Raw genomic sequence first — 26,415 nt, 5'->3', positions numbered from 1 at the left:
CTCAGTCAGGGGGGGTTCCATATCATTGCTCTCGCTCTGCCTGGCATAAATCGTCCTCATCCCATTATGATGAAGTCTGTAGCCCAGGTTACGTGGTTTACCGTGAGGGAGAAAAAATAGGATTCTCCCTGACTCTGCTTTACAGTAAATTTGAGTGAGATTTCAGTTCAGCTGTGACGGGCCGTGTCCTTTAATTAATGGTGATCGGTTGATTAAGCAGCTATTTAAAATGCTACATGTTATTTCTGATTTCTGTCAAACTTTTCCCTCCCTCTCCCTCTCTCTCTCTCTCACCCTTTTTGTGTTATTTGTGATGAACCTTTCCTATGCTGAGAGCACCGGTTGGCTGTTCCTCTAGGACGGGTGGTAAGGGAGCAGAACAGTGATGGGTTGATAGATTGATACCTAATGTCATTTGCAATCTGGTGACACCGTGGTGATTAATAGGGGTCCAGAGACCCAGCGCAGAGGGAGAAGGGAGAAGGAAGAAGGCTGCATGGGGCAGAAATAGAGCTGGAGCATGACAGGCCTCAACACAACTGAATGCACGCTCAGCAAGCATCTGGTGACTTTGTCCCTGCAATGGATCAGAGCTAATATTTTTAACTATGTGGGTTGGTCCTTTTTCTGGATAAGGACAACAGGGACATTATTAACAAGAACTTTTAGATTTAGATTTTGTGCCATTTCAGAATTTCTTCTACTAGTAATTCAGTGCAATAACATAATAGCACCATACATGGTAGAGAGGGAATCCTTCTGGTTGGACCATAGCATTGTGCCAAGCCCTTATAAATCGATCCCAGTCAAACGTTTTAAATCAGAGGGCCATGGTTCCTGAAACATAAAACAAATAATACGAAAATACCACATGGATCACAGATGCAGTCAGCTGGAAATTGATTGTCTTCCACTGTGGAAATCACATATTTGATATTGATCCTGGTTCTTAAGGGCTTTATGGCTATATCTCCCTCAGACAGCCTGTTACAGTGCCTTGCGAAAGTATTCGGCCCCCTTGAACTTTGCGACCTTTTGCCACATTTCAGGCTTCAAACATAAAGATATAAAACTGTATTTTTTTGTGAAGAATCAACAACAAGTGGGACACAATCATGAAGTGGAACGGCATTTATTGGATATTTCAAACTTTTTTAACAAATCAAAAACTGAAGAATTGGGCGTGCAAAATTATTCAGCCCCCTTAAGTTAATACTTTGTAGCGTCACCTTTTGCTGCGATTACAGCTGTAAGTCGCTTGGGGTATGTCTCTATCAGTTTTGCACATCGAGAGACTGAAATTTTTCCCATTCCTCCTTGCAAAACAGCTCGAGCTCAGTGAGGTTGGATGGAGAGCGTTTGTGAACAGCAGTTTTCAGTTCTTTCCACAGATTCTCGATTGATTCAGGTCTGGACTTTGACTTGGCCATTCTAACACCTGGATATGTTTATTTATGAACCATTCCATTGTAGATTTTGCTTTATGTTTTGGATCATTGTCTTGTTGGAAGACAAATCTCCGTCCCAGTCTCAGGTCTTTTGCAGAGGTTTTCTTCCAGAATGGTCCTGTATTTGGCTCCATCCATCTTCCCATCAATTTTAACCATCTTCCCTGTCCCTGCTGAAGAAAAGCAGGCCCAAACCATGATGCTGCCACCACCATGTTTGACAGTGGGGATGGTGTGTTCAGGGTGATGAGCTGTGTTGCTTTTACGCCAAACATAACGTTTTGCATTGTTGCCAAAAAGTTCAATTTTGGTTTCATCTGACCAGAGCACCTTCTTCCACATGTTTGGTGTGTCTCCCAGGTGGCTTGTGGCAAACTTTAAACAACACTTTTTATGGATATCTTTAAGAAATGGCTTTCTTCTTGCCACTCTTCCATAAAGGCCAGATTTGTGCAATATACGATTGATTGTTGTCCTATGGACAGAGTCTCCCACCTCATCTGTAGATCTCTGCAGTTCATCCAGAGTGATCATGGGCCTCTTGGCTGCATCTCTGATCAGTCTTCTCCTTGTATGAGCTGAAAGTTTAGAGGGACGGCCAGGTCTTGGTAGATGTGGTGGTCTGATACTCCTTCCATTTCAATATTATCGCTTGCACAGTGCTCCTTGGGATGTTTAAAGCTTGGGAAATCTTTTTGTATCCAAATCTGGCTTTAAACTTCTTCACAACAGTATCTTGGACCTGCCTGGTGTGTTCCTTGTTCTTCATGATGCTCTCTGCGCTTTTAACGGACCTCTGAGACTATCACAGTGCAGGTGCATTTATACGGAGACTTGATTACACACAGGTGGATTGTATTCATCATCATTAGTCATTTAGGTCAACATTGGATCATTCAGAGATCCTCACTGAACTTCTGGAGAGAGTTTGCTGCACTGAAAGTAAATGGGCTGAATAATTTTGCACGCCCAATTTTTCAGTTTTTGATTTGTTAAAAAAGTTTGAAATATCCAATAAATGTCGTTCCACTTCATGATTGTGTCCCACTTGTTGTTGATTCTTCCCAAAAAAATACAGTTTTATATCTTTATGTTTGAAGCCTGAAATGTGGCAAAAGGTCGCAAAGTTCAAGGGGGCCGAATACTTTCGCAAGGCACTGTATATGTCACCCAGGCACGTGCACAGATAGGGCTCTACCTGTGCAGAGCACATATCCCTTTGCCCTTCCAGCCTCAAGTGCCCTTTTCGGTGGTGGTATAATTTCCCCCCAAATTATTTTGTTTTCATTGTTGTTCAGAACCCCCTGCCCACAAGTCTTTGTCAAGTTCGCCAAACCCTGTCCGCTAGTTGAACCTGTTGATCTGCTCTGTTTTGATCCTTAGGAGCCCTTTCCCCAGTCTGCCCTGTATGGCGATTGCGTGCCAGGTATCCAACATGCATGACTTGAGAGATTTGGTCACACGGTCAAGTGTGTGTGTAGCTTGCTACCTAGTTTAAATTTTAACAGTACTGCCACAGCAGCATAACATTTGATTAACAATTGATAACACTTGATTTAGCTTACATCATCATCAATATTCAGTCTGGTTGGATGATACACACAGCAGAGCGTGGCAGAAAGACAGAGGTAAATCACAATCAGTAAAATAAATCAAGCTAGCTCACTAGCAGATTTACATCAATCATGATCAATGATCAGCTGTTCGCTATATGGCGTTTTAATGTTAATTGAGCTTTGAATGTAAGTAAGGGCTCTCTTAAAATACTGCCTTGTCTGAAATGGTGACATTCAACGGTAATGGTACTCCCAAGATCAGGGGCGCAACTTTGGTTTTAAAAGTGGAGGTGACATCATTATTATTATTATAATTATATATTTTCTTATCCAGTCAGATAAACACGCCAAACAGCCTGACGGACTGCTCGGAGGTAAACGGTTTGTGTTGTGTGATGATTTTCTTGTGTAGAAAAATACCAGCCCCATGTCATGCAATTGGTGCAACTTTATTTTGCCGGAAAGATGGGATTGAGCTGCAGCCACTTCAAGAAACGGTAAGTCTCTAGCCTGAACACACAGGGAGACCCAAAAAACCTACTACCATTGCATCTACTATATTTCGGGTTTGGTAAGAAAAACCAGGCTTATCACTTTTGTTTGACCGTGGAATTTAAAGATAACTATTTGTAAATATTCAATTCCTAAATGTAAGAACAGTTGATAAGGGCAAGTTAGCGTATCTCACACGAAGATGGGAAATGTCTGGCAGTTATGCAATTATAGGAGACCTTTGAGACCAGCTGGTATGACTGACAAACAGTGACAATTAAACTACCTAGACAATCAGTGACTTTTATAGCTGACTGATATGTTAAGGGTAGTGAAAGCAGCTGATGCTGTGGCATTTTAGTGATCAACATTGACCTCCTGGTGTGAAGTGGTGATACTAAAATGACCTAAAGTGGTGGTGGTTTTTGAAGAAGTTCATTTCCAGTCGAGTGGCGTCCGCCAAAGAGATCTTCTGGTTGATATCATTCTGGCCACGGCATTTTACCATGATGTAGCCCTTGTTCAGGTGAACAACTTGGACATTAACAATTGTTAAGATGTCTGGTTCTGCCCCTTTGTCAATCAAGTCTGGCTTGGTCAGAATTGCTTGTAAACACAGAACGTATATCCATATATTAAAAAGTCATTTTCATGAGGGAAAAGGGTGAGGAGTTCAAATAAACAGTTGTGATATGGTGAAGAATTTACCCAGTGTCCTTGCACCTTCTGGATCCACTGATTATGCCATTCTCAATGCTTCAGTTGTTGCTATGTCCACATTGCATGGCACTACAACCAGGTTAATGGTCTCTTGTTTCTTAATGAACTTCAAAATAAGATGTCTGATCTAAATGGAAATGAAAGGCAACTGTGTGCTTTAGGGCCATGCGGACACCTCCGAGCAGTCTGGCAGGCTGTTTGGCGTGTTTATCCGACTGGATAAAAAATATATATATATAATAATGCACACAGTTGCCTTGTTTTGTGTCATATTCCAATGATAAAACTGAATCGTTTTATCATTGGAATGAATAGTGGTCAGATCTAGATAAGTGCATAGATTGAACCTCATCCTTTATTGTAAACTGGAACACCCAGTTTATATTTCTTTGAAATCAGCACCTTTATAAGATGCTCATATAAGATGCTCATACAAAGCAACTCATTTACCGTACTTTGGACATTGTTATGATGCTACAGACTGTGTCCATTCTAGGGTTGTAACCTTTTTGCACATTGTTGCAGTACAAAGATATACTGACAGTTCTCTGCAGTGTGCTCTTTCTACTCTGACAAACACAGCCGAGCAATACTGAGTAAGTACATTTTGTTGTTATGGAAATTGTAAGTTTTAACCGAAGAACAAATAACATCTAACCTTACATGTATTCTTGGTGCATGTGTGTTTCATCAAGAAATGCAAAGACCAGATGCAGCTTCTGAGGATGAGGAAAGGTAAGTTGAAATCCAAACAATTGGTCCATGTTTGTTTCCAATTTTCTAATTTAAGACTTTATTTCCAGCTTCATTCATAACTGATTGGCTTTGAATTTTAGCAAACATATCTTGGTTTTCCTACATGTGCTTGGTATATTTATTTATCTGCAAATATAGAGATGGTATGCAAAGGGGGGTATTCTACAGCCATTTGGATAGACACGTGCGACCATTCATCGAACTCATTGACTTTCTGAGATCGATCGGAATCGAGAAGGACTTGGCATTGCCAGCCATTGCTGTGGTTGGAGACCAGAGCTCAGGGAAGAGCTCAGTGCTTGAGGCTTTATCTGGGGTGGCACTACCCAGAGGAAGTGGTAAGATGGATCAGTTGAAAACTATCTTTGAGTAGAGAGTAGCAGATGCATGAAGAAACATGTTTCTACCCAACTGGGTCTTCCTCAAGTCAGTGCTGCATGAGTGGAAACATGTTGTCATGCATCTGCTACTGCATCATTTTATCAGATAGATCAGTAAATGTTCTCTTTAAAATTTATAGGCTGCATTTCTTATATTGCATAACACGTATCATAACATGTTCCAATTGGGTGCAACTTTTATTTAAAATAAATCTATTTTCTCTTAGGTATTGTCACCAGGTGTCCATTGGAATTGAAACTAAGGAAGTGTTTTGGAGGAAAATGGAAGGCAAAGATCAGCTATCAAGGGGTAGTGGAGACTTTTGAGGACCCCTCATTGGTTGAGATTCATGTCAAAACTGGTATGCAAGTTTCAACTGAATTCAAAGCATAGCGTTTCACTGTATACTCCCAACAATATACAGTAGATACATACTGACAGTGCCATTTTGTGTTGGCTGATAGGTTTCATTAGATGTCAAATTCATAGGGGTGAATAACGTTGCCAAATTACTTGTTTTAAAGCTCAAAATACTCTAGCCGGAGATGGTGTTGGGATCTGTGATGACCTGATCACGCTGGAGATCACTTCTCCTGATGTATGTGACCTCACGCTTATTGATCTACCTGGGATTACCAGAGTACCTGTCACAGGCCAACCAGAGGATATTGGTGATCAGGTTAGTGTCTCAAAACAAATGTGGGTTAGGAGGAATTAGATACTCTATGTAGACAATGTAACTATTATGAATGAGGGTTAGGAAGAAGTAGATACTCTATGTAGACAATGTAACTATTATGAATGTGGGTTAGGAGGAAGTAGATACTCTATATAGACAATGTAACTGTTATCAATGTGCATTTTGAACCTTGACTTCACTGAATCATATACAGTGCTTTCCACATTTATTTGGCCAGTGGCTTTATACTCCAGGAATGTGGCGAAAGTACAGAATGTCATCTTTATGTCAGGGTATTTTCATGCATTTGTTTTACCGTTTAGAAATTAAAGCACTTTATGTATCTACCCAACCCCTCATTTGAAGCAGTTAAGTATTTGGACAAATTAACACAATGTATGTTAAAGTAGTTAGTATTTGGTCCATCAATGCACCAAGCCTGGGACTCAACTCTTTAGATGCATTTCCAGTGTGTTTTGGGTCATGTCTTGCCCTACAGTAACTGAATGGTAAGTTCTCCTTATCTCAGATTCACTAAGTATCGCTGACAGATGTAAGCAGTCTGTTTCAACATATAATAGTCTTACCAATGTTTGCCTTTCATTTCCATTTAGATCAGACGTCTTATTTTGAAGTTTATTAAGAAACGAGAGACAATTAACCTGGTTGTAGTGCCATGCAATGTTGACATAGCAACAACTGAAGCATTGAGAATGGCACAATCAGTGGATCCAGAAGGTGCAAGGACACTGGGTAAATTCTTCACCATATCACAACTGTTTATTTGAACTCCTCACCCTTTTCCCTAATGAAAATGACTTTTTAATATATACGTTCTGTGTTTACAAGCAATTCTGACCAAGCCAGACTTGGTTGACAAAGGAGCAGAACCAGACATCTTAAAAATTGTTAATGGCCAAGTTGTTCACCTGAACAAGGGCTACATCATGGTAAAATGCCGTGGCCAGAATGATATCAACCAGAAGATCTCTTTGGCGGACGCCACTCGACTGGAAATGGAATTCTTCAAAAACCACCACCACTTTAGGTCATTTGAGTATCACCACTTCACACCAGGGGTCAATGTTGATCACTAAAATGCCACAACATCAGCTGCTTTCACTACCCTTAACATATCATTCAGCTATAAAAGTCACTGATTGTCTAGGTAGTTTAATTGTCACTGTTTGTCAGTCATACCAGCTGGTCTCAAAGGTCTCCTATAATTGCATAACTGCCAGACATTCCCCATCTTCGTGTGAGATACGCTAACTTGCCCTTATCAACTGTTCTTACATTTAAGATTTGAACATTTACAAATAGCTATCTTTAAATTCCACGGTCAAACAAAAGTGATAAGCCTGGTTTTTCTTACCAAACACAAAATATCGAAGATGCAACAGGAGTAGGTTTTTTGGGTCTCCCTGTGTGTTCAGGCTAGAGACTTACTGTTTCTTGTAGTGGCTGCAGCTCAATCAGGCATCTGTTTCTCAAACTAAACACTCCAATGTACTTGTCCTCTTGCTCAGTTGTGCACTGGGGCCTCCCACTCCTCTTTCTACTCTGGTTAGAGACAGTTTGCGCTGTTCTGTGAAAGGAGTAGTACAGAGCGTTGTATGAGATCTTCAGTTTCTTGTCAATTTCTCGCATGGAATAGCCTTCATTTCTCAGAACAAGAATAGACTGACGAGTTTCAGAAGAAAGTTATTTGTTTCTGGCCATTTTGAGTCTGTAATCGAAACTACAAATGCTGATGCTCCAGATACTCAACTAATTGTATTGCTTCTTTAATCAGGACAACAGTTTTCAGCTGTGCTAACATAATTGCAAAAGGGTTTTCTAATGTTCAGTTAGCCTTTTTAAAATTATAAAGTTGGATTAGCTAAAACAACATGCCATTGGAACACAGGAGTGATGTTTGCCGATAATGTGCTTCTGTATGCCTAAGTAGATATTCCATTAAAAACATCAGCCATTTCCAGCTACAATAGTCATTTACAGCATTAACAATGTTGACACCGTATTTCTGATAAATTTGGTGTTATTGTAATGGACAAAAAAACAACAAGGAAGTTGCTAACTTTGATATTTTATTAGAATTATAGGGGTCATTATCAAATGGCTAAATTATACATTATACATATGGAATAAAGCTTTTCCATATGTTAGCTTAATAGGAATTGCAATCTACGGGCTTAGACCTACAGGGGTTTTAAAATGGGTCGCCAAGTGTTTTTGCAAATAACTTTCACAATGGCAGAGTTATTAGGACTCACAAAGGCCTCAAAACGGCCATGGCGGTACTAATGCTAAGGGCATGTGGAAACAAACATATTCTCACATTGGTTGTTGGCTCGCTAGTACACAAGTCAACTAAAACTTTTCTGTGCCTCTCAATTACAGTCCACTTCTTGAGCAAAACAAAGTTACAACACAATGCCTTGCCACTAAGCTCACACAAGACCTGGTAGATCATATAAAGGTAAGTTGACTGTAAACTTGCCATTGACTATTGCATTCAATGCTAAGAATGCTAAGTCAATTCATTGAATTGTTTCCCAACAGACATCACTTCCATACTTGACAGACCAAATCAGAGAGCATCTTGAGACTGTTAAAACAGAACTGAAGAAGTATAGCACTGGTCCTCCACTGGAACGTAAAAAGATGGGGCCCTATCTGACGGAGGTGAGTGCATAGAAACCTGAGGAAAAAAGGGCACAATACTATTTTCATAGAATTGTTCAAATCTATGTTACACTGTTGAAATTAGGTTTATATTGTCACTAATCTCAGAACCCAGAACCCATTCTGGTACCAGAGGTATAAACAGAGAAACTAGCGAGTGTTTCTAGATACAAGAAAATCTACAATAAAATGCTTTCAAATCAAATCAAATTGTATTTGTCACATGCGCCAAATACAGCAGGTTCTTATTACCTTACAGTGAAATGCTTACTTACAAGCCCTTAACCAACAATTCAGTTATGAAAAATACCTTTAAAAAATAAAAGTAACAAATTATTCAAGCGCATCAGTAAAATAACAATAGCGAGGCTATATACAGGGTGTACCGTTGCAGAGTAAATGTGCAGGGGTACCGGTTAGTCGAGGTAATTGAGATAATATGTACATGTAGGTAGAGTTATTAAAGTGACTATACATAGATAATAAAAGAGAGTAGTGGCAGCGTAAAGGGGGGGGACAATGCAAATAGTCTGACTGGCCATTTGATTAGATGTTCAGGAGTCTTATGGCTTGGGTGTAGAAGATGTTTAGAAGCCTCTTGGACCTAGACTTGGCGCTCCGGTAGCGCTTGCTGTGCGGTGGCAGAGAGAACAGTTTATGACTAGGGTGGCTGGAGTCTGACAATTTTTAGGGCCTTCCTCTGACACTGCCTGGTATAGAGGTCCTGGGTGGCACGAAGCCTGGCCCCAGTGATGTACTGGGCTGTACGCACTACCCTCTGTAGTGTTTTGCGGTCGGAGGGTGAGCAGTTGCCATACCAAGCAGTGATGCAACCAGTCAGGATGTGCTCGATGGTGCAGCTGTAGAACCGTTTGGGAATCCATGCCAAATCTTTTCAAGCTCCTGAGGCGGAATATGTTTGTCTCATGCCCTCTTCACGACTGTCTTGGTGTGCTTGGACCATGTTAGTTTGTTGGTGATGTGGATGCCAATGACCTTGAGGCTCTCAACCTGCTCCACTACAGCCCTGTAGATGAGAATGGGGGCATGCTCAGTCTTCCTTTTCCTGTAGTCCACAATCATCACGACGGAGAGGTTGTTGTCCTTGCACCATACGGTCTCTGACCTCCTCCCTATAGGGTGTCTCGTCGTTGTCGGTGATCAGGCCTACCACTGCTGTGTCATCGGCAAACTTAATGATGGTGTTGGAGTCCTGCCTGGCAGTGCAGTCATGAGTAAACAGGGAGTATAGGAGGGGACTGAGCACGCACCACTGAGGGGCCCCTGTGTTGAGGATCAGAATGGCGGATGTGTTGTTACCTACCCTCACCACCTGGGGGCGGCCGGTAAGGAAGTCCAGGATCCAGTTGCAGAGGGAGGTGTTTAGTCATAGGGTCCTTAGCTTAATGATGAGCTTTTAGGGCACTATGGTGTTGAACGCTGAGCTGTTGTCAATGAATAGGATTCTCACATCGGTGTTCCTTTTGTACAGGTGTGAATGGGCAGTGTGGAGTGCAATAGAGATTGCATAATCTGTGGATCTGTTGGGGCGGTATGCTAATTGGAGTGGCTCTGGGGTTTCTTGGATAATGGTGTTGATGTGAGCCATGAGCAGCCTTTCAAAGCACTTCATGGCTACAGACGTGAGTGCTACAGGTCGTTAGTCATTTAGGCAGGTTACCTTAGTGTTCTTGGGCACAGGAACTATGCTGGTCTACTTGAAACATGTTGGTATTACAGACTCAAACAGGTACAGGTTGAAAATGTCAGTGAAGACACTTGTCAGTTGGTCAGCGCATGTTTGGAGTACACGTCCTGGTAATCCATCTGTTCTTGCGGCCTTGTGAATGTTGACCTGTTTAAAGTTCTTACTCACATCGGCTGCGGATAGTGTGATCACACAGTCAGCCGAAACAGCTGATCCTCTCATGCATGTTTCAGTGTTACTTGCCTCGAAACGATCATAGAAGTAATTTAGCTCGTCTGGTAGGCTTCTGTCACTGGGCAGCTCTCCACTGTGTTTCCCTTTTTAGTCTGTAATAGTTTGCAAGCCCTGCCACATCCGACGACTGTCGGAGCTGGTATTGTACGATTCGATCTTAGTCCTGTATTGACGCTTTGCCTGTTTGATGGTTCGTCGGAGGGCATAGCGGGATTTCTTATAAGCTTCAGGTTAAAGTACCGCTCCGTGAAAGCATCAGCTCTACCCTTTATCTCAGTGCGGATGTTGCCTGTAATCCATGGCTTCTGGTTGGGGTATGTGTGTACAGTCACTGTGGGGACAACGTCATCGATGCACTTGCTGATGAAGCCAGTGACTGATGTGGTGTACACCTCAATGCCATCAGAAGAATCCCGGAACATATTCCAGTCTGTGCTAGCAAACAGTCCTGTAGCTTAGCATCTGCTTCATCTGACCCCTTTTTTAATTGACTGAGTCTCTGGTGCTTCCTGCTTAAATATCTGCTTGCAAGTAGGAATCAGGAGGATAGAATTATGGTCAGATTTTCCAAATGGAGGGTGAGGGATAGCTTTGTATGTGTTTTTTTCCCTCTGGTTGCACATTTAACATGCTGGTAGAAATTAGGTAAAACGGATTTAAGTTTTCCTGCATTAAAGTCCCCTGCCACTAGGAGAGCCGCCTCAGGATGAGCATTTTCCTGTTTGCTTATGGCCGTATACGGCTCGTTGAGTGTGGTCTTAGTGCTATCATCGTTTTGTGGTGGTAAATAGTCAGCTACAAAGTATATAGATGAAAACGCTCTCGGTAGTGTGGTGGTTAATTTATTTACTATCAAATGAGGAGAGACAAACTAATCACACAAGTCAGAGTTATACTTAACCTAAAACTTTAATCACTTATTAATAAGGGAGCAGGTCAATACAACGCACACATATAAAGTGAATCGATTGAGTGCTCTACGATAATGATGGCTGGTCATGGCTGGTCGACGATTCACGCACAGATGATTCGTTGAGAGCCCGAGACAAAATTACAAAAGGTCTTATATAGCCAAGATACACCCCTTTCAACCTACATGACGAACAACAGATATATAGAATGGATCACAAGGTTAAGATCTGTATGAACGATACCTATAATACAAAGCAGACAGTATCTGCTGTGTCAACAGTTTCTATTGTATAGAGAGACCAGTGTCTGGCCCTCCGACTCCAAACTGGAACCATCTCTCCCTGGTACGGTATAGAACATAAGCATTAACTAATGCTCTGGAATGCTCTTTAGGTTTAATCACCCAAAAGACATCATACATCTCCTCTGTCAGTGTTATCTGCCAGAGGCCCATCTTCAGTAGAACACACAAACTATAGTTAACAGAGTACTCTATTCTGTTGCATAAAACAACCATTTGATGCAATAAAAGTATTATAACATAATTTATCCACCATAGTAGATAGTCTGGTCTACAGCTTATCATGAGATACTCTACCTCAGGCGAGCAAAACCTCAAGACTTCGATATCGTGCATCAGCTGTTGTTTACAAATATACATAGACCGCACCCCTTGCTGTTCTATCCTGCCAACACAGTGCATAACCCGCTAGCTGTGTGTTATTCATGTCGTCGTTCAGCCACGACTCGATGAAACATAAGATATTACAGTTTTTAATGTCCCATTGGTAGGATATACGTGCTTTTAGTTCATCCACTTTATTATCCAGTGATTGTAAGTAGGCAAATAGTACTGATGGCAAAGGCAGATTTGCCACTCGTCGCCTGATCCTCACAAGGCACCTGGATCTCCTTCCATGAAACCTCTGTCTCTTTCTCCTGTGAATGACGGGGATGAGGGCCTGATCGGGTGTCTGGAGTAAATCTCTCTCGTAAGAACTCATTAAAGAAAAATGATTAGTCCAAATCAAGGTGAGCAATCACTGTTCTGATGTCCAGAAGCTCATTTCGGTCATAAGAGACGGTAGAAGCAACATTAGGTACAAAATAAGTTACAAACAATGCAAAAAAACTAACAAAATAGCACGTTAGGTTAAGAGCCCATAAAACGGCAGCAATCCCCTCTTGCACCATTATATACGCTTTCTGTGGAAAACAGAATTAGAAAGGTCTGTACCCTTTAAATTCTTATTAGATAAATTACAATGTGGTTGTGTCTACATTTCTAGAGACTAATTGATTTCATTGAGAAGATTCATGAACTGTGCAGAATTGGGAACTCAAGTGAGAAGAATATACATACTTGCCTACGTCCTGTATTCCAACAGTGGGATATTTATCTCAGTAACACCAAAGGATCATGTAAGACCTAAGTCCTGTATTCATTAGATTTCATGTAATAAAAATAAAGATGCATGTTGTACTGATAATAGTTAATGCTTTGCATTTTACAGGATGTAAGGCTGCTTGCAACTTTATATCCTCACACAATTGTATTCCACTCACAGAGTTGTTTGTTCTCTCTTGGTTCTTGGTATCATTTCAGTCCTCAACAAAGTGGCAGCCATGATAAACAACTATGATAAAGAACATCGTGGGAGAGAGCTGATAACTTTCAGTGACTATTGTGTATATGAACATGCAGTTCAAAAGCACATCCTTGGACTTCAAGAGCCGGCCTTGGATGTCCTGAAAGCCATTCGAGGTATTGTTTAAACTGACATTCGGTGGTATGACATCACACTTTGTCTCATGGGAATGAGAGGGCTATTTACACAGTGTTAGAAAGGGATCACAGCAGTGATTGAATGAGGGTATGAGGCATGAGCTGAGGTGTTCAGAGGCTTGATAAGTGCAGGACAGGATTTTACTGGGAAGACAAAAAGCAATAACTCAAGACACTACACAGTAAGACAATAGCGCTAAGAATGAGTTAGTCCAAGCAAGGAGTAAAATCTTTGATGTGTAAAAATGTGATTGTGTATGTGATTGACTCTACATATAGTCGTGGCCAAAAGTTTTGAGAATGACACAAATGTTAATTTTCACAAAGTTTGCTGCTTCAGTGTCTTTAGTTATTTTTGTCAGATGTTTCTATGGAATACTGAAGTATAATTACAAGCATTTCATAAGTGCCAAAGGCTTTTATTGACAATTACATGAAGCTGATGCAAAGAGTCAATATTTGCAGTGTTGACCCTTCTTTTTCAAGACCTCTGTAATCCGCCCTGGCATGCTGTCAATTAACTTCTGGGCCACATCCTGACTGATGGCAGCCCATTCTTCCTTAATCAATGCTTGGAGTTTGTCAGAATTTGTGGGTTTTTGTTTGTCACCCGCCTCTTGAGGATTGACCACAAGTTCTCAATCGGATTAAGGTCTGAGGAGTTTCCTGGCCATGGACCTAAAATAGCGATGTCTTGTTTCCCGAGCCACTTAGTTATGATGTTTGCCTTATGGCAAGGTGCTACATCACGCTGGAAAATGCACTGTTCATCACAAAACTGTTCCTGGATAGCTGGGAGAAGTGTGTTGGTACCATTCTTTATTCATGACTGTGTTCTTAGGCAAAATTGTGAGTGAGCCCACTCCCTTGGCTAAGAAGCAACCCCACACATGAATGGTCTCAGGATACTTTACTGTAGGCCTGTCACAGGACTGATCGAGCTCACATTGTCTTCTCCGGACAAGCATTTTTTCCAGATGCCCCAAACAATCTTGACACCAGGCCATCCTCCAAAAGTCTTTCCCTCACAGTGCGTGCAGATGCACTCACACCTGCCTGCTGCCATTCCTGAGCAGGCTCTGTACTGGTGGTGCCCCAATCCCACAGCTGAATCAACTTTAGAAGACAGTCCTGGCGCTTGCTGGACTTTCTTGGGCGCCCTGAAGCTTTCTTCAGAACAATTGAACCACTCTCCTTGAAGTTCTTGATGATCCGAGAAATGGTTGATTTAGGTGCAATCTTACTGGCAGCAATTTCCTTGACTGTGACGCCCTTTTTGCGCAATGATGACAGCACTTGTTTCCTTGCAGGTAACAGAGGAAGAACAATGATTCCAAGCACCACCTCCTTTTTAATAAGCTTCCAGTCTGTTATTTGAACTCAATCAGCATGACAGAGTGGTTTCCAACCTTGTTCTCGTCAACACTCACACCTGTGTTAACAAGATAATCACTGACTTGATGTCAGCTGGTCCTTTTGTGGCAGGGCTGAAATGCATTCTGGAGTATATGCAAATTGCCATCATACAAACTGAGGCAGCAGACTTTTTAACCTCTCTTTCGTATCGTCTGAGATTCCCAAAGATTGGAAAGCTGCCACGGTCAACCCCCTCTTCAAGAGGGGAGACAATCTAGAACCAAACTGCTACAGACCTATATCTATTCTACCTTGTCTTTCGAAGGTCTTCGAAAGCCAAGTTAACAAACAGATTACCGACCACTTCGAATCCCACCATACCTTCTCCGCTTTGCAATCTGGTTTCAGAGCTGGTCATGGGTGCACCTCAGCCACGCTCAAGGTCCTAAACGATATCATAACCGCCATCGTTAAGAGACATTACTGTGCAGCCGTATTCATCGACCTGGCAAAGGCTTTTGACTCTGTCAATCACCACAGCCTTTGTTTCTCAAATGATTGCCTCGCCTGATTTACCAACTACTTCTCTCAGAGTTCAGTGTGTCAAATGGGAGGGCCTGTTGTCTGGACCTCTGGCAGTCTCTATGGGGCTGCCACAGGGTTCAATTCTCGGCCCGACTCTTCTCTGTATACATCAATGATGTCGCTCTTGCTGCTGGTGATTCTCTGATCCACCTCTACGCAGACGACACCGTTCTGTATACTTCTGGCCCATCTTTGGACACTGTGTTAACTAACCTCCAGACGAGTTTAAATACCATACAACTCTCCTTCCGTGTCCTCCAACTGCTCTTAAATGCAAGTAAAACTAAATGCATGCTATTCAATCGATCACTGCCCGCACCTGCCCGCCCGTCCAGCATCACTACTTTGGACGGTTCTGACCTAGAATACGTGGACAATTACAAATACCTAGGTGTCTGGTTCGACTGTAAACTCTCCTTCCAGACTCACATTAAGCATCTCCAATCCAAAATTAAATCTAGAATTGGCTTCCTAGATTGCAAAAAAGCATCCTTCACTCATACTGCCAAACATACCCTCGTAAAACTGATCATCCTCCCGATCCTCGACTTCGGCGATGTGGTCTATAAAATAGCCTCCAACACTCTACTCAACAAATTGGATGCAGTCTATCACAGTGTCATCCATTTTGTCACCAAAGCCCCATATACTACCCACCACTGCGACCTGTACGCTCTCGTTGTAACGGCTGTTGGAAGGAGAGGACCAAGGTGCAGCATGGTATGTGTCCATATTTATTAAATGAACACTGAAATAACAAAAATAACAAAGAGAACGAACGAAACGGTTCTGGCTGGTGCAGACACACAACAGAAAACAACTAGCCACAAATCATAGTGGGAACACAGGCTACCTAAGTATGGTTCTCAATCAGAGACAACGATTTCCAGCTGCCTCTGATTGGGAACCATACCAGGCCAAACACATAGAAATAGAAAACGTAGAACACAAAACATAGAATACCCACCCCAGCTCACTCCCTGACCAACCTAAAACAGAGACATACAAAAGGAACTAAGGTCAGGACGTGACACTCGTTGGTTGGCCCTCGCTTCATACTCGTCGCCAAAACCACTGGCAACAGGTTATCTACAAGTCTCTGCTAGGTAAAGCCCCGCCTTATCTCAGCTCACTGGTCATCATAGCAGCACCCATTCGTGGGCACGCGCTCCAGCAGGTTTATCTCACTGGTCACCCCCAAAGCCAATTTCTCCTTTGGTCGCCTTTCCTTCCAGTTCTCTGCTGCCAATGACTGGAACGAACAGCAAACATCACTGAAGCTGGAGACTCATATCTGTGAAAAGACTGTGAAATTTAATATTTGTGTCATTCTCAAAACTTTTGGCCACGTCTGTACAATAATGAGAGCTAATTGATAGGGGTACTCAGTGCTTGGAAGGGAAAACATTCAATATGCCAGTGGATGAGACGCCATGACTTCAGTTCCTGTCAGGAGAAAGTTGACAATAGTAGTGGAGCAGACTAGTAATCACCTCTTAATCATGGCACATGAGGGGACTTAGCTGTAAATACAAATAGCAGATACATTCCAATACAGCTGCGCCATCATAGGTTTGGACAGCGAGTTTCTCTGTGAAGTTAAACTCAGACATATCAAAATTCCTTCTCCGGCCTCTAGGTCACCACGCTGCTCATTATGGCGCACACCTGTCAACATCGTTATCAGACTCACCTGGACTCCATCACCTCCTTGATTACATTCCCTGTATATGCCACTCCCTTTGGTTCCTTCCCCAGGTGTCATTGTTTCAGTTTTCTGTCTGTGCGTTGTTCGTGGTTCTTGTTTTGTTTATTAAATTATGCACTCCCTGAACTTGCTTCCCAACTCCCAGCACATACTTTACAACTATTATGTTGAGTAATTCATTCCAGGTAATAATCTTGGATTTAAAACATATTGGCAGCCTCGCCAGTACAATTTTTAATATAATCTAAATTTGATCACATTCACATTTTCTCCTGACACACAAATGGATTATAAATACATAACGTTACCAATTAGTTTATCCTGACCAGATGGACAGGGTGCGTAGGCAGTTTGCAGCTGCTCTTATTAGTAGCCTATATTTTTCACGATTTACTAGGAGTGGTGGGTGGAATCAGGCGCAGAGAGCAGGATTCAAGTAGATTGTCAATTTATTCTCCGGCGCACAAAAACGGTCACGCCAACACACAGGGTGCATACAATTGACCAGCCCAAACACAGGACTAAAATAGTCCGGAGAATACATGCGTGAAAACCACCATACAACAGAGTAACAAAAACAATCCCGCACAAAACAAGGGCGGGACAACCTACTATATATAAGGACACTAATTAAACTAAAATACACACAGGTGAAACTAATAAGACAAAACCAACAGACAAACGAAAAAGGGATCGGTAGTGGCTAGTAGGACGGTGACGACGACCGCCGAGCACCGCCCGAACAGGCAGGTGAGCCAACTTCGGAGGAAGTCGTGACACTATAGTTGATCAGACGGAAAAATAGTCTTGTTTTCATCCCATACAGCATGTCGAATCTTTAATGTTTAGGTGTTGCCTAGGCTGCTGCATCATTTATGTGCTATCATCTTTGTTAAATAAATACCGGAGGAAAGTGCAAAGCCTTCTTGAGATCACCTGAAAAAATTTGCTGCGTCAACCTCTCTCTTTAATTTAACTTTTAACGGATGATGGGATGGAAGCTATCAAATCATTCGGAATTGTTTTTTTTACATCCGAGAAAAGATGTTCAGCATGTAAAGAACCTTAACGAGCAATTACAGATGGCTTGATGATAGGCTCTCTGTTAACCTGCTATACATTTGATACCAGTTGGTATTGAATGCTCTCATCTTTTCATCCTTCTTCATGAAACTGATCTCAGGCAGAGGTCGACCCTCACTTTTAATTTGCACCTTTTCCATGTACCCCAGAGAATGAAAGGGGTTCTTCAACAAAAAAGTCCACAACATTTTCTACAGCGTTGGCCATTCTACCATTCTGGAGGAGAAAAATTAACACTCGTACTAGTAGCTAGCTAGCTACAGAAGTTACCAAGGCAAATTTAAATAAATGTCACTAACTGGACACAAAAATAAAGTTCAAAACCCTCCTCTGAGGAGCCTCCACTGGTCTGCAGTGGACAGTAATATTTGATGTAGTGTATGTGTATATGTAGTACAATATATATATCCCTCACATGCGACTCAGAAGACTATGCAATTAGCTCATGAAAGGACTTATCTGATTCCATAACATACATATCAATATGCAAGAACACTATAGTTGAGTTACAGTAATACGGAATTGGGAATGGAATTCTAAATACAAGTGTATTTAATTACTTTGTAAAATTAATTGATTCACATACAAGGCATAAAGCTTAAGTTACAAAACATTAACAAGCATTACAAAGCATCATTTCAAGCATGGTTAGAGAGAGAGATAGACAAAAAATCCATGGTTTGTACCATGGCTCATGGGAGAGGGAAAAAGAAATAGAGAAAGAGTGTATCTCACCACAGCAGGACAGGAACATAAGAGAAAGAACAATGATTCTAAGACCCTTTAATAAGCATCTGAGTTGTTTGGATTAAAAAACTGAGTTGTTGACCTATAGTATTACAGTAAAGTAAACAATTAATGAACATGCACCTGTGGAACGATTGTTAAGACACTAACAGCTTACAGACGGTAGGCAATTAAGGTCACAGCTATGAAAACGTAGGACACTAAAGAGCCCTTTCTACTGACTCTGAAAACACCAAAAGAAAGATGCCCAGGGTCCCTGCTCCTCTGTGTGAACGTGCCTTAGGCTTGCTGCAAGGAGGCATGAGGACTGCAGATGTGGCCAGGGCAATAAATTGCAATGTCTGTACTGTGAGATGCCTAAGACAGCGCTACACGGAGACAGGATGGACAGCTGACCATCCTCGCAGTGGCAAACCACGTGTAAAAACATCTGCACAGGATCGCTACACCCGAACATCACACCTGCGGGACAGGTACAGGATGGCAACAACTGCCTGAGTTACATCAGGAACACACAATCACTCCATCAGTGCTCAGATTGTGCGCAATATGATGACAGAGGCTGGACTGAGGGCTTGTCGGCCTGTTGTAAGGCAGGTCCTCACCAGACATCACCGGCCTCCAACATTGCCTATGGGCACTAACCCACCGTCACTGGACCAGACAGGACTGGCAAAAAGTGCTCTTCACTGAAGAGTCGCAGTTTTGTCTCACCAGGGGTGATGGTCGGATTCACGTTTATCGTCGAAGGAATGAGCGTTACACCGAGGCCTGTACACTGGAGCGGGATTGCTTTGAAGGTGGAGGGTCCGTTATGGTCTGGGGCGGTGTGTCACAGCATCATCGGACTGAGCTTGTTGTCATGAAAGGCTATCTCAACGCTGTGCGTTACAGGGAAGACATCCTCCTCCCTCATGTGGTACTCTGCCTGCAGGCTCATCCTGACATGACCATCCATTATGACAATGCCACCAGCCATACTGCTCGTTCTGTGCATGATTTCCTGCAAAATAGGAATGTCAGTGTTCTGCAATGGCCAGCGAAGAGAACGGATCTCAATCCCATTGAGCATGTCTGAGACCTGTTGGATCAAAGGGTGAGGGCAAGGGCCATTCCCTCCAGAAATGTCTGGGAACTTGCAGGTGCCTTGGTGAAAGAGTGGGGTAACATTGCAAAGCAAGAACGGGCAAATCTGATGCAGTCCATGAGGAGGAGATGCACTGCAGTACTTAATGCAGCTGGTGGCCACACCAGATACTGACTGTTACTTTTGTTTTTGACCCCCCCTTTGTTCAGGGATGTCTGTGTCTATGGAACTTGTTCAGTTTATGTTTCAGTTGTTGAATTTTGTCATGTTCATACAAATCTTTACACATGTTAACTTCTTGAAACTCCCCATCCCGGATCCGGGATCGTGACTAAAGCCTCAGGCTCATTAGCATAACGCAACGTTAACGATTTCTGAAAATCGCAAATAAAATGAAAATAATGTGCCTACTCTCAAGCTTAGCCTTTTCTTAACAACACTGTCATCTCAGATTTTCAAAATATGCTTTTGAACCATAGCAATTCACTAATTTGTGTAAGAGTATGCTAAGCTAGCTTAGCATTTTGAGTAGCATTTAGCACGCAACATTTTCACAAAAACCAGATTACCAAATAAATAAAATCATTTAACTTTGAAGAGCTTCGGATGTTTTCAATGAGGAGACTCTCAGTTACATAGCAAATGTGCAGTTTTTCAAAAAAATATTATTTGTGTAGGACAAATCGCTCCGTTTTGTTCACGTTTGGCTATGAAAAAAACCTGTATACAGTTATAGCCTGAAGCTCATTAGCATAATGTAATGTTAACGATTTCTGAAAATCGCAAATAAAATGAAAATAATGTGCCTACTGTCAAGCTTAGCCTTTTCTTAACAACACTGTCATCTCAGATTTTCAAAATATGCTTTTGAACCATAGGAATTGACTAATTTGTGTAAGAGTATGCAAAGCTAGCAATGCATTTTGAATAACATGTAGCACGCAACATTTTCACAAAAACCAGATAACCAAATAAATAAAATCATTTACCTTTGAAGAGCTTCTGATGTTTTCAATGAGGAGACTCTCAGTTACATACCAAATGCGCAGTGTTTCCTGAAAGTGTCTGTGTGTAGGAGAAATCGTTCCGTTTTCCACATTGCGTCTGCCTACCGAAACGAACCGAAAATTCAGTCACCTACAACGTAAAACTTTTTCCGGATTAACTACATAATATCGACCGAAACATGGCAAACGTTGTTTGGAATCAGTCCTCAAGGTGTTTTTTCACATATCTCTTCATTGACATGCAGTTCGTGGAAGCTTGCTTTACTCTCTGTATCCCTTGGAAAAATAGTGGCAGGTGACTTTTGCGCACCAATTTCGGCGCAGGACACCGGGCGGACACGTGGTAAATGTGGTCTCTTATGGTCAATCTTCCAATGATCTGCCTACAAATACGTCACAATGCTGCAGACACCTTGGGGAAACGACAGAAAGGGCATTCTCATTCCTCTCGCATTCACAGCCATATAAGGAGACAAGGGAAAACAGAGCCTCAAAAATCCTGTTCATTTCCTGGATGCCGTCTCATCTTGGTTTTGCCTGAAGCTCACGTTCTAGGGCACGCATAGAAAATATCTTTGTATTTCTGGACACGTCAGAGTGTTTTCTTTCGAATCGTAGCAATTATATGCATAGTCGAGCATCTTTTTGTGACAAAATATCTTGTTTAAAACGGGAACGTTTTTCATCCAAAAATGAAATTGCGCCCCTAGAGTTTCAACAGGTTAAGTTTGCTGAAAATAAACTCAGTTGACAGTGATAGGACGCTACTTTTTAGTTTATAAATAACCTTTCTCAGTCTGAAAAGTTATTTGTACTTCCTTTTGAAGTACCACAGTTGTTTTAGGTTTTTATATCATTTTGTTAAAATCCCATTGGTGTTTTTATTGTGTTAATCAAAAAGTTGAATCAAGTGAGCTACCTCAGGAACAGCTGGGTGTCCCTGAGGAGAGAATTGAGAACCCCTGAATGATTTGGTCAGACTTTCTCAGTTGGCACAAGGCCGTACATGAGTCTTTCACGAGACGCCGTCAAAGGCTATAGTCATATAAAATATGCAATGGCATATCACAACACATGAGATAAACTGGAATGACAATCACACTCACAGTTGCACAAAAAGAGCTGTGCACAAACCATGCCCCAAATATTCTAAATGAGCCACCTCCCCTACATTTGAATTATTACTAAAAGAGCAAAGAACCATTTTGTGAACTACAAAGAACCATTGAAGAGCTCCAAAGCTTCTTTGGGTGATTATGGTTCCCCATAGAACCCGTCCCAACACCCGTCCCAAAGAACCCTTGAGGAACCCTTATTTTTTAGTGTATAGACCCAATGTTGAATATCGACCAGTAAACAAGCCTTCAAATCTTTATTGACATATATTTTTTTTTTCTCTCAAGGTATGGTACAAGCAGAGTTTAGAAATGTGTGTGAAGCTTGTTTCAAAAGCTATCCTCAGCTCAGATCCATGGCTTTGGTGAGTTAAAGTTAAATAATATATTTTACATCATAGATTATGGTTGTGAAGTTAAAATAGATAATCAATGATATAATGTTGTTTGAGTCATTCATGTAGTTAACTGTCAGTCACACAACAAAATTCCTCAGACTAAGATTGACGAAATCCAGAATAAACAGGAAACCAAAGTTGAGAAGAGAATCAAAGAATACATCAATATGGAGCGATTGGTGTACACTCAGGAGAGTATTTTCATCAAGGGCTTGAAGGATCATAAAGCTCAGTTCAAAGAAGCCATTGAGGAAGAGCGTTTTTATGACCCAGAGGAAATTGAGGACATCACTGCTACATTCAACTCTACCACATTTGATAGCAGGAAGCTGACCCCAGATAAACTTGGGGTCTACTATGAGGTATGTTTGACAGCAGTTTGTTTTTCATAATAGGTGGGGGTGGAGATTCTACCTTTAATCAAGGAGGGCATACACTGGGAAAGCTCAGGAAGTACTGCCCCACCCAGACCCCCAGGGGCCAGGCTTCGCATGTTAGAGTCCATACCGGATATACAAGAGCAATTCGGAGAGAAAAAAAAGGGACGGATGTGGTACTTAAACAGAATTCAAGTGGTGTCTTTCTTCTAAAAGACATACATAGGAGTAATTACATAGCTTTTCAATGTATCTGTCCTTCACCCCACATCTAGATTGTCTACCAGCGCCTGGCAGACTACGTGCCCATGTTGATCCTGCAATTCATGCTTAAGGAGTCAGCCAAGATGCTTTGTATCCAGATTATGGATCAGAGAGACGGAGCTGATGTTGTCAAACTGCTGAGCGAAGACTCTATGGAAGGCCGCAGGAGAGCAGACCTGCATCAACGCCTGGACCGCCTGAAAAAGGCCCAGGAAAAACTTAGTGAGTTTTAAGACTCTCAATACTGTAGTCCCATTTTATGTGATGTCTAAATGGACTGCCTTCCATCTGACTCTTGTCATACAACTTGATAATCATTATTTGACATTGAGGTAATAGATATTTCAAAATTGAAGTGTGTGTCAATATATTACCAAAATCATACATACTGTGCTCTTAGCTGACAGTCAAAGGCCTCTTGTTCATTAAAGGTCAAATGCAGGCATTTTCATTTCAATATCAAATAATTTCTGTGTAACAATTAAGTATCTTAGTGTGATTGTTTTCAATTAAAATTGTCAAAAATAAAGAAAAATAGCTTCTTAGTAAAGAGCAATTTCTCAAGCAAGAATTTTGCTCCTACTATCTGGGAGTGGTTGGAGTGGGGAGAGGAAAACTGAAAACTATATGTTGCTGGCAGAGAGGTTTGGAACCCTTTCTTATTGGTCTATTAACTAATGATGTCACCAGGCAGGCCAAAATTTCATCCCACCTAAACAAGCTGAAATTCCAGGCGGTCTTTTAAAACAGCTGAAAGGGCATTTTCACAATTTCAGAGTATTATTCCAACCTCATAGTCTGGAAATATACATAAAACACAGGAAAATCTAAATGTTGACTGCACTGGGCCTTTAATAATTGAACAGAGCATTCTCAATATGTTGTGTTCACAGAGTAAAGTGCATGTTCAACTATAGAAGGTTTCATTTTTCACACTAACTTTATCTACTTATTGATTTGATACTAGTATTAACTGATTATTCAAATTCCATCAAAAAACATTACATATTATTGCAGTTTTAACCCACATATTTGTATGTTAATTATTTTACATTTTGGTTGACTTTTATCTGACCAGTCGTTGGCATAATGGTGGCAGTTCATCTCTTGAGATTAATAATATTGTTTTCGATTGTTTTATTGCCCTCTTTGCCAACTACACACTTGTCAGTCATTAGAATTAAAAGTGATATGTGTTTGTAATCTAACAATTGCTCTTAGTTATTGTTTGAGCAACCATTTGTATTGTTTTCCACTTAGAAAGAGGGGGGTGAGGTGGGGATAGCATGTCCAAAGATGATTTGTATTCTGTTTTGATATGATGCTGTACTTGGACTGGATAATTGATCTGGAAATCAATAAAGAATAATTTAAATGAAAGTGAAGGCTAAGGCACTTCTGAATGCCTTCTACAGACTATTGCACAATATGTCCCAAGATCACAAGTCCTTTGGTTTTCCCAAAGAAGTTGTGGCCATTGATGCATGAAAAACAAAGATGTTGCAACTAGAGCCTTCAAGATTTTGCCCAATCTAATATCTTTCGTACAGATGGTTAATAAGGCTAGGCGTTCCGCTAGCGGGTCAACTTTGGGTGAAGCTGGAGGGCGCGAGTGTTGAAAGCTTAATTTCATGTTAATCTAACCTCACTGTCCGATTTACAGTGAAAACATGCCATGCGATTGTTTGAGGACGGCGCCCGACATAAAAATATTTTTCCACCGGCACAGGTTTCATAAATACACAAATAGCGATTAAATATTCACTTACTTTTTGAAAATCCTCCTCTGATTTGTCATCCAAACGGTCCCAGCTATAACATGTAGTGTCGTTTTGTTAGATAAAATCCTTCTTTATATCCCAAAAAGTCAGTTTAGTTGGCACCATCGATTTGAGTAATCCGCATGTGCGTGTCCTCTTCATCACACACGCATACACAAATTTTCTAGACTGTGTCCCTGTAGTAAAACTCATTATTCTTACTCGTTTTGGAAGAAACAAGCCTGAAACCTTGAACATTGAGTGCTGACACCCAGTGGAAGCCATAAGAATTGCATACTGGAAGCTAGATATAATTATTTCCCTATACATGCCATTGGAGAGCATGGGCTCTCAAAAAATACATTCTGGTTGATTTTCTTTGGATTTTCTCCAACCATATCTATTGTGTTATAGTCCCCTACATTATTTTAACAGTTCTACAAATGTCAAAGTGTCTTCTTTAAAATGGTACCAATTATATGCATATCCTGGAGTCAGGGCCTGAGCAACAGGCAGTTTACTTTGGGCACGTCAGTCAGGCGGAAATTGAGAAAAAAGGAAGAAGAAGTTTTGAAGAAGTTTGAAGAAGTTTTAAAGGTACATGTACAGTGGTGAATAATGCAGCATCTCCTAGGTAAACTCAATGTCTTCATCTTTGTGGCAAAACATGTACAAGGCTACCTACAAATGTATCAAACTCACAGTCCCATGGTCCCATTCATGACAGCAAATTGGATAGACTCGTTGACCAACGTCATGAGCAGACCTACATGAAAAGTACTACTGAATTACTACACTAAAACTATTTGTGCACTAGTGACTATGTACAGTGCCTTGCGAAAGTATTCGACCCCCTTGAACTTTGCGACCTTTTGCCACATTTCAGGTTTCAAACAAAAAGATATAAAACTGTACTCCGTATAAATGCACCTGCACTGTGATAGTCTCAGAGGTCCGTTAAAAGCGCAGAGAGCATCATGAAGAACAAGGAACACACCAGGCAGGTCCGAGATACTGTTGTGAAGAAGTTTAAAGCCGGATTTGGATACAAAAAGATTTCCCAAGCTTTAAACATCCCAAGGAGCACTGTGCAAGCAATAATATTGAAATGGAAGGAGTATCAGACCACTGCAAATCTACCAAGACCTGGCCGTCCCTCTAAACTTTCAGCTCATTCAAGGAGAAGACTGATCAGAGATGCAACCAAGAGGCCCATGATCACTCTGGATGAACTGCAGAGATCTACAGCTGAGGTGGGAGACTGTCCATAGGACAACAATCAGTCGTATATTGCACAAATCTGGCCTTTATAGAAGAGTGGCAAGAAGAAAGCCATTTCTTAAAGATATCCATCAAAAGTGTTGTTTAAAGTTTGCCACAAGCCACCTGGGAGACACACCAAACATGTGGAAGAAGGTGCTCTGGTCAGATGAAACCAAAATTGAACTTTTTGGCAACAATGCAAAACGTTATGTTTGGTGTAAAAGCAACACAGCTCATCACCCTGAACACACCATCCCCACTGTCAAACATGGTGGTGGCAGCATCATGGTTTGGGCCTGCTTTTC

At 41.4% G+C, this 26,415-nt stretch overlaps 1 protein-coding gene across 1 annotated transcript; it reads left to right on the top strand.

The window, feature by feature from the left end:
• Positions 1 to 4,676: 4,676 nt before the first annotated feature.
• LOC135546538 (interferon-induced GTP-binding protein Mx3-like) lies at positions 4,677 to 24,434 on the top strand. The gene is made up of 14 exons (XM_064975042.1): positions 4,677 to 4,812; positions 4,912 to 4,951; positions 5,111 to 5,310; positions 5,580 to 5,714; positions 5,878 to 6,032; positions 6,647 to 6,785; positions 6,882 to 7,080; positions 8,436 to 8,514; positions 8,598 to 8,720; positions 12,864 to 12,996; positions 13,181 to 13,339; positions 22,337 to 22,413; positions 22,545 to 22,808; positions 23,099 to 24,434. The coding sequence occupies exons 2-14, from the start codon at positions 4,914 to 4,916 to the stop codon at positions 23,318 to 23,320; spliced, it is 1,923 nt and encodes a 640-aa protein (XP_064831114.1). The 5' UTR covers positions 4,677 to 4,812; positions 4,912 to 4,913; the 3' UTR covers positions 23,321 to 24,434.
• Positions 24,435 to 26,415: the final 1,981 nt, after the last annotated feature.

Source organism: Oncorhynchus masou, chromosome 9 (assembly GCF_036934945.1).
Source record: "Oncorhynchus masou masou isolate Uvic2021 chromosome 9, UVic_Omas_1.1, whole genome shotgun sequence".
Classification (NCBI taxonomy): Eukaryota; Metazoa; Chordata; class Actinopteri; order Salmoniformes; family Salmonidae; genus Oncorhynchus; species Oncorhynchus masou.
The sequence above is the reverse complement of the archived record's forward strand: the minus strand, read 5'-3'. Positions and strand labels throughout refer to the sequence as shown.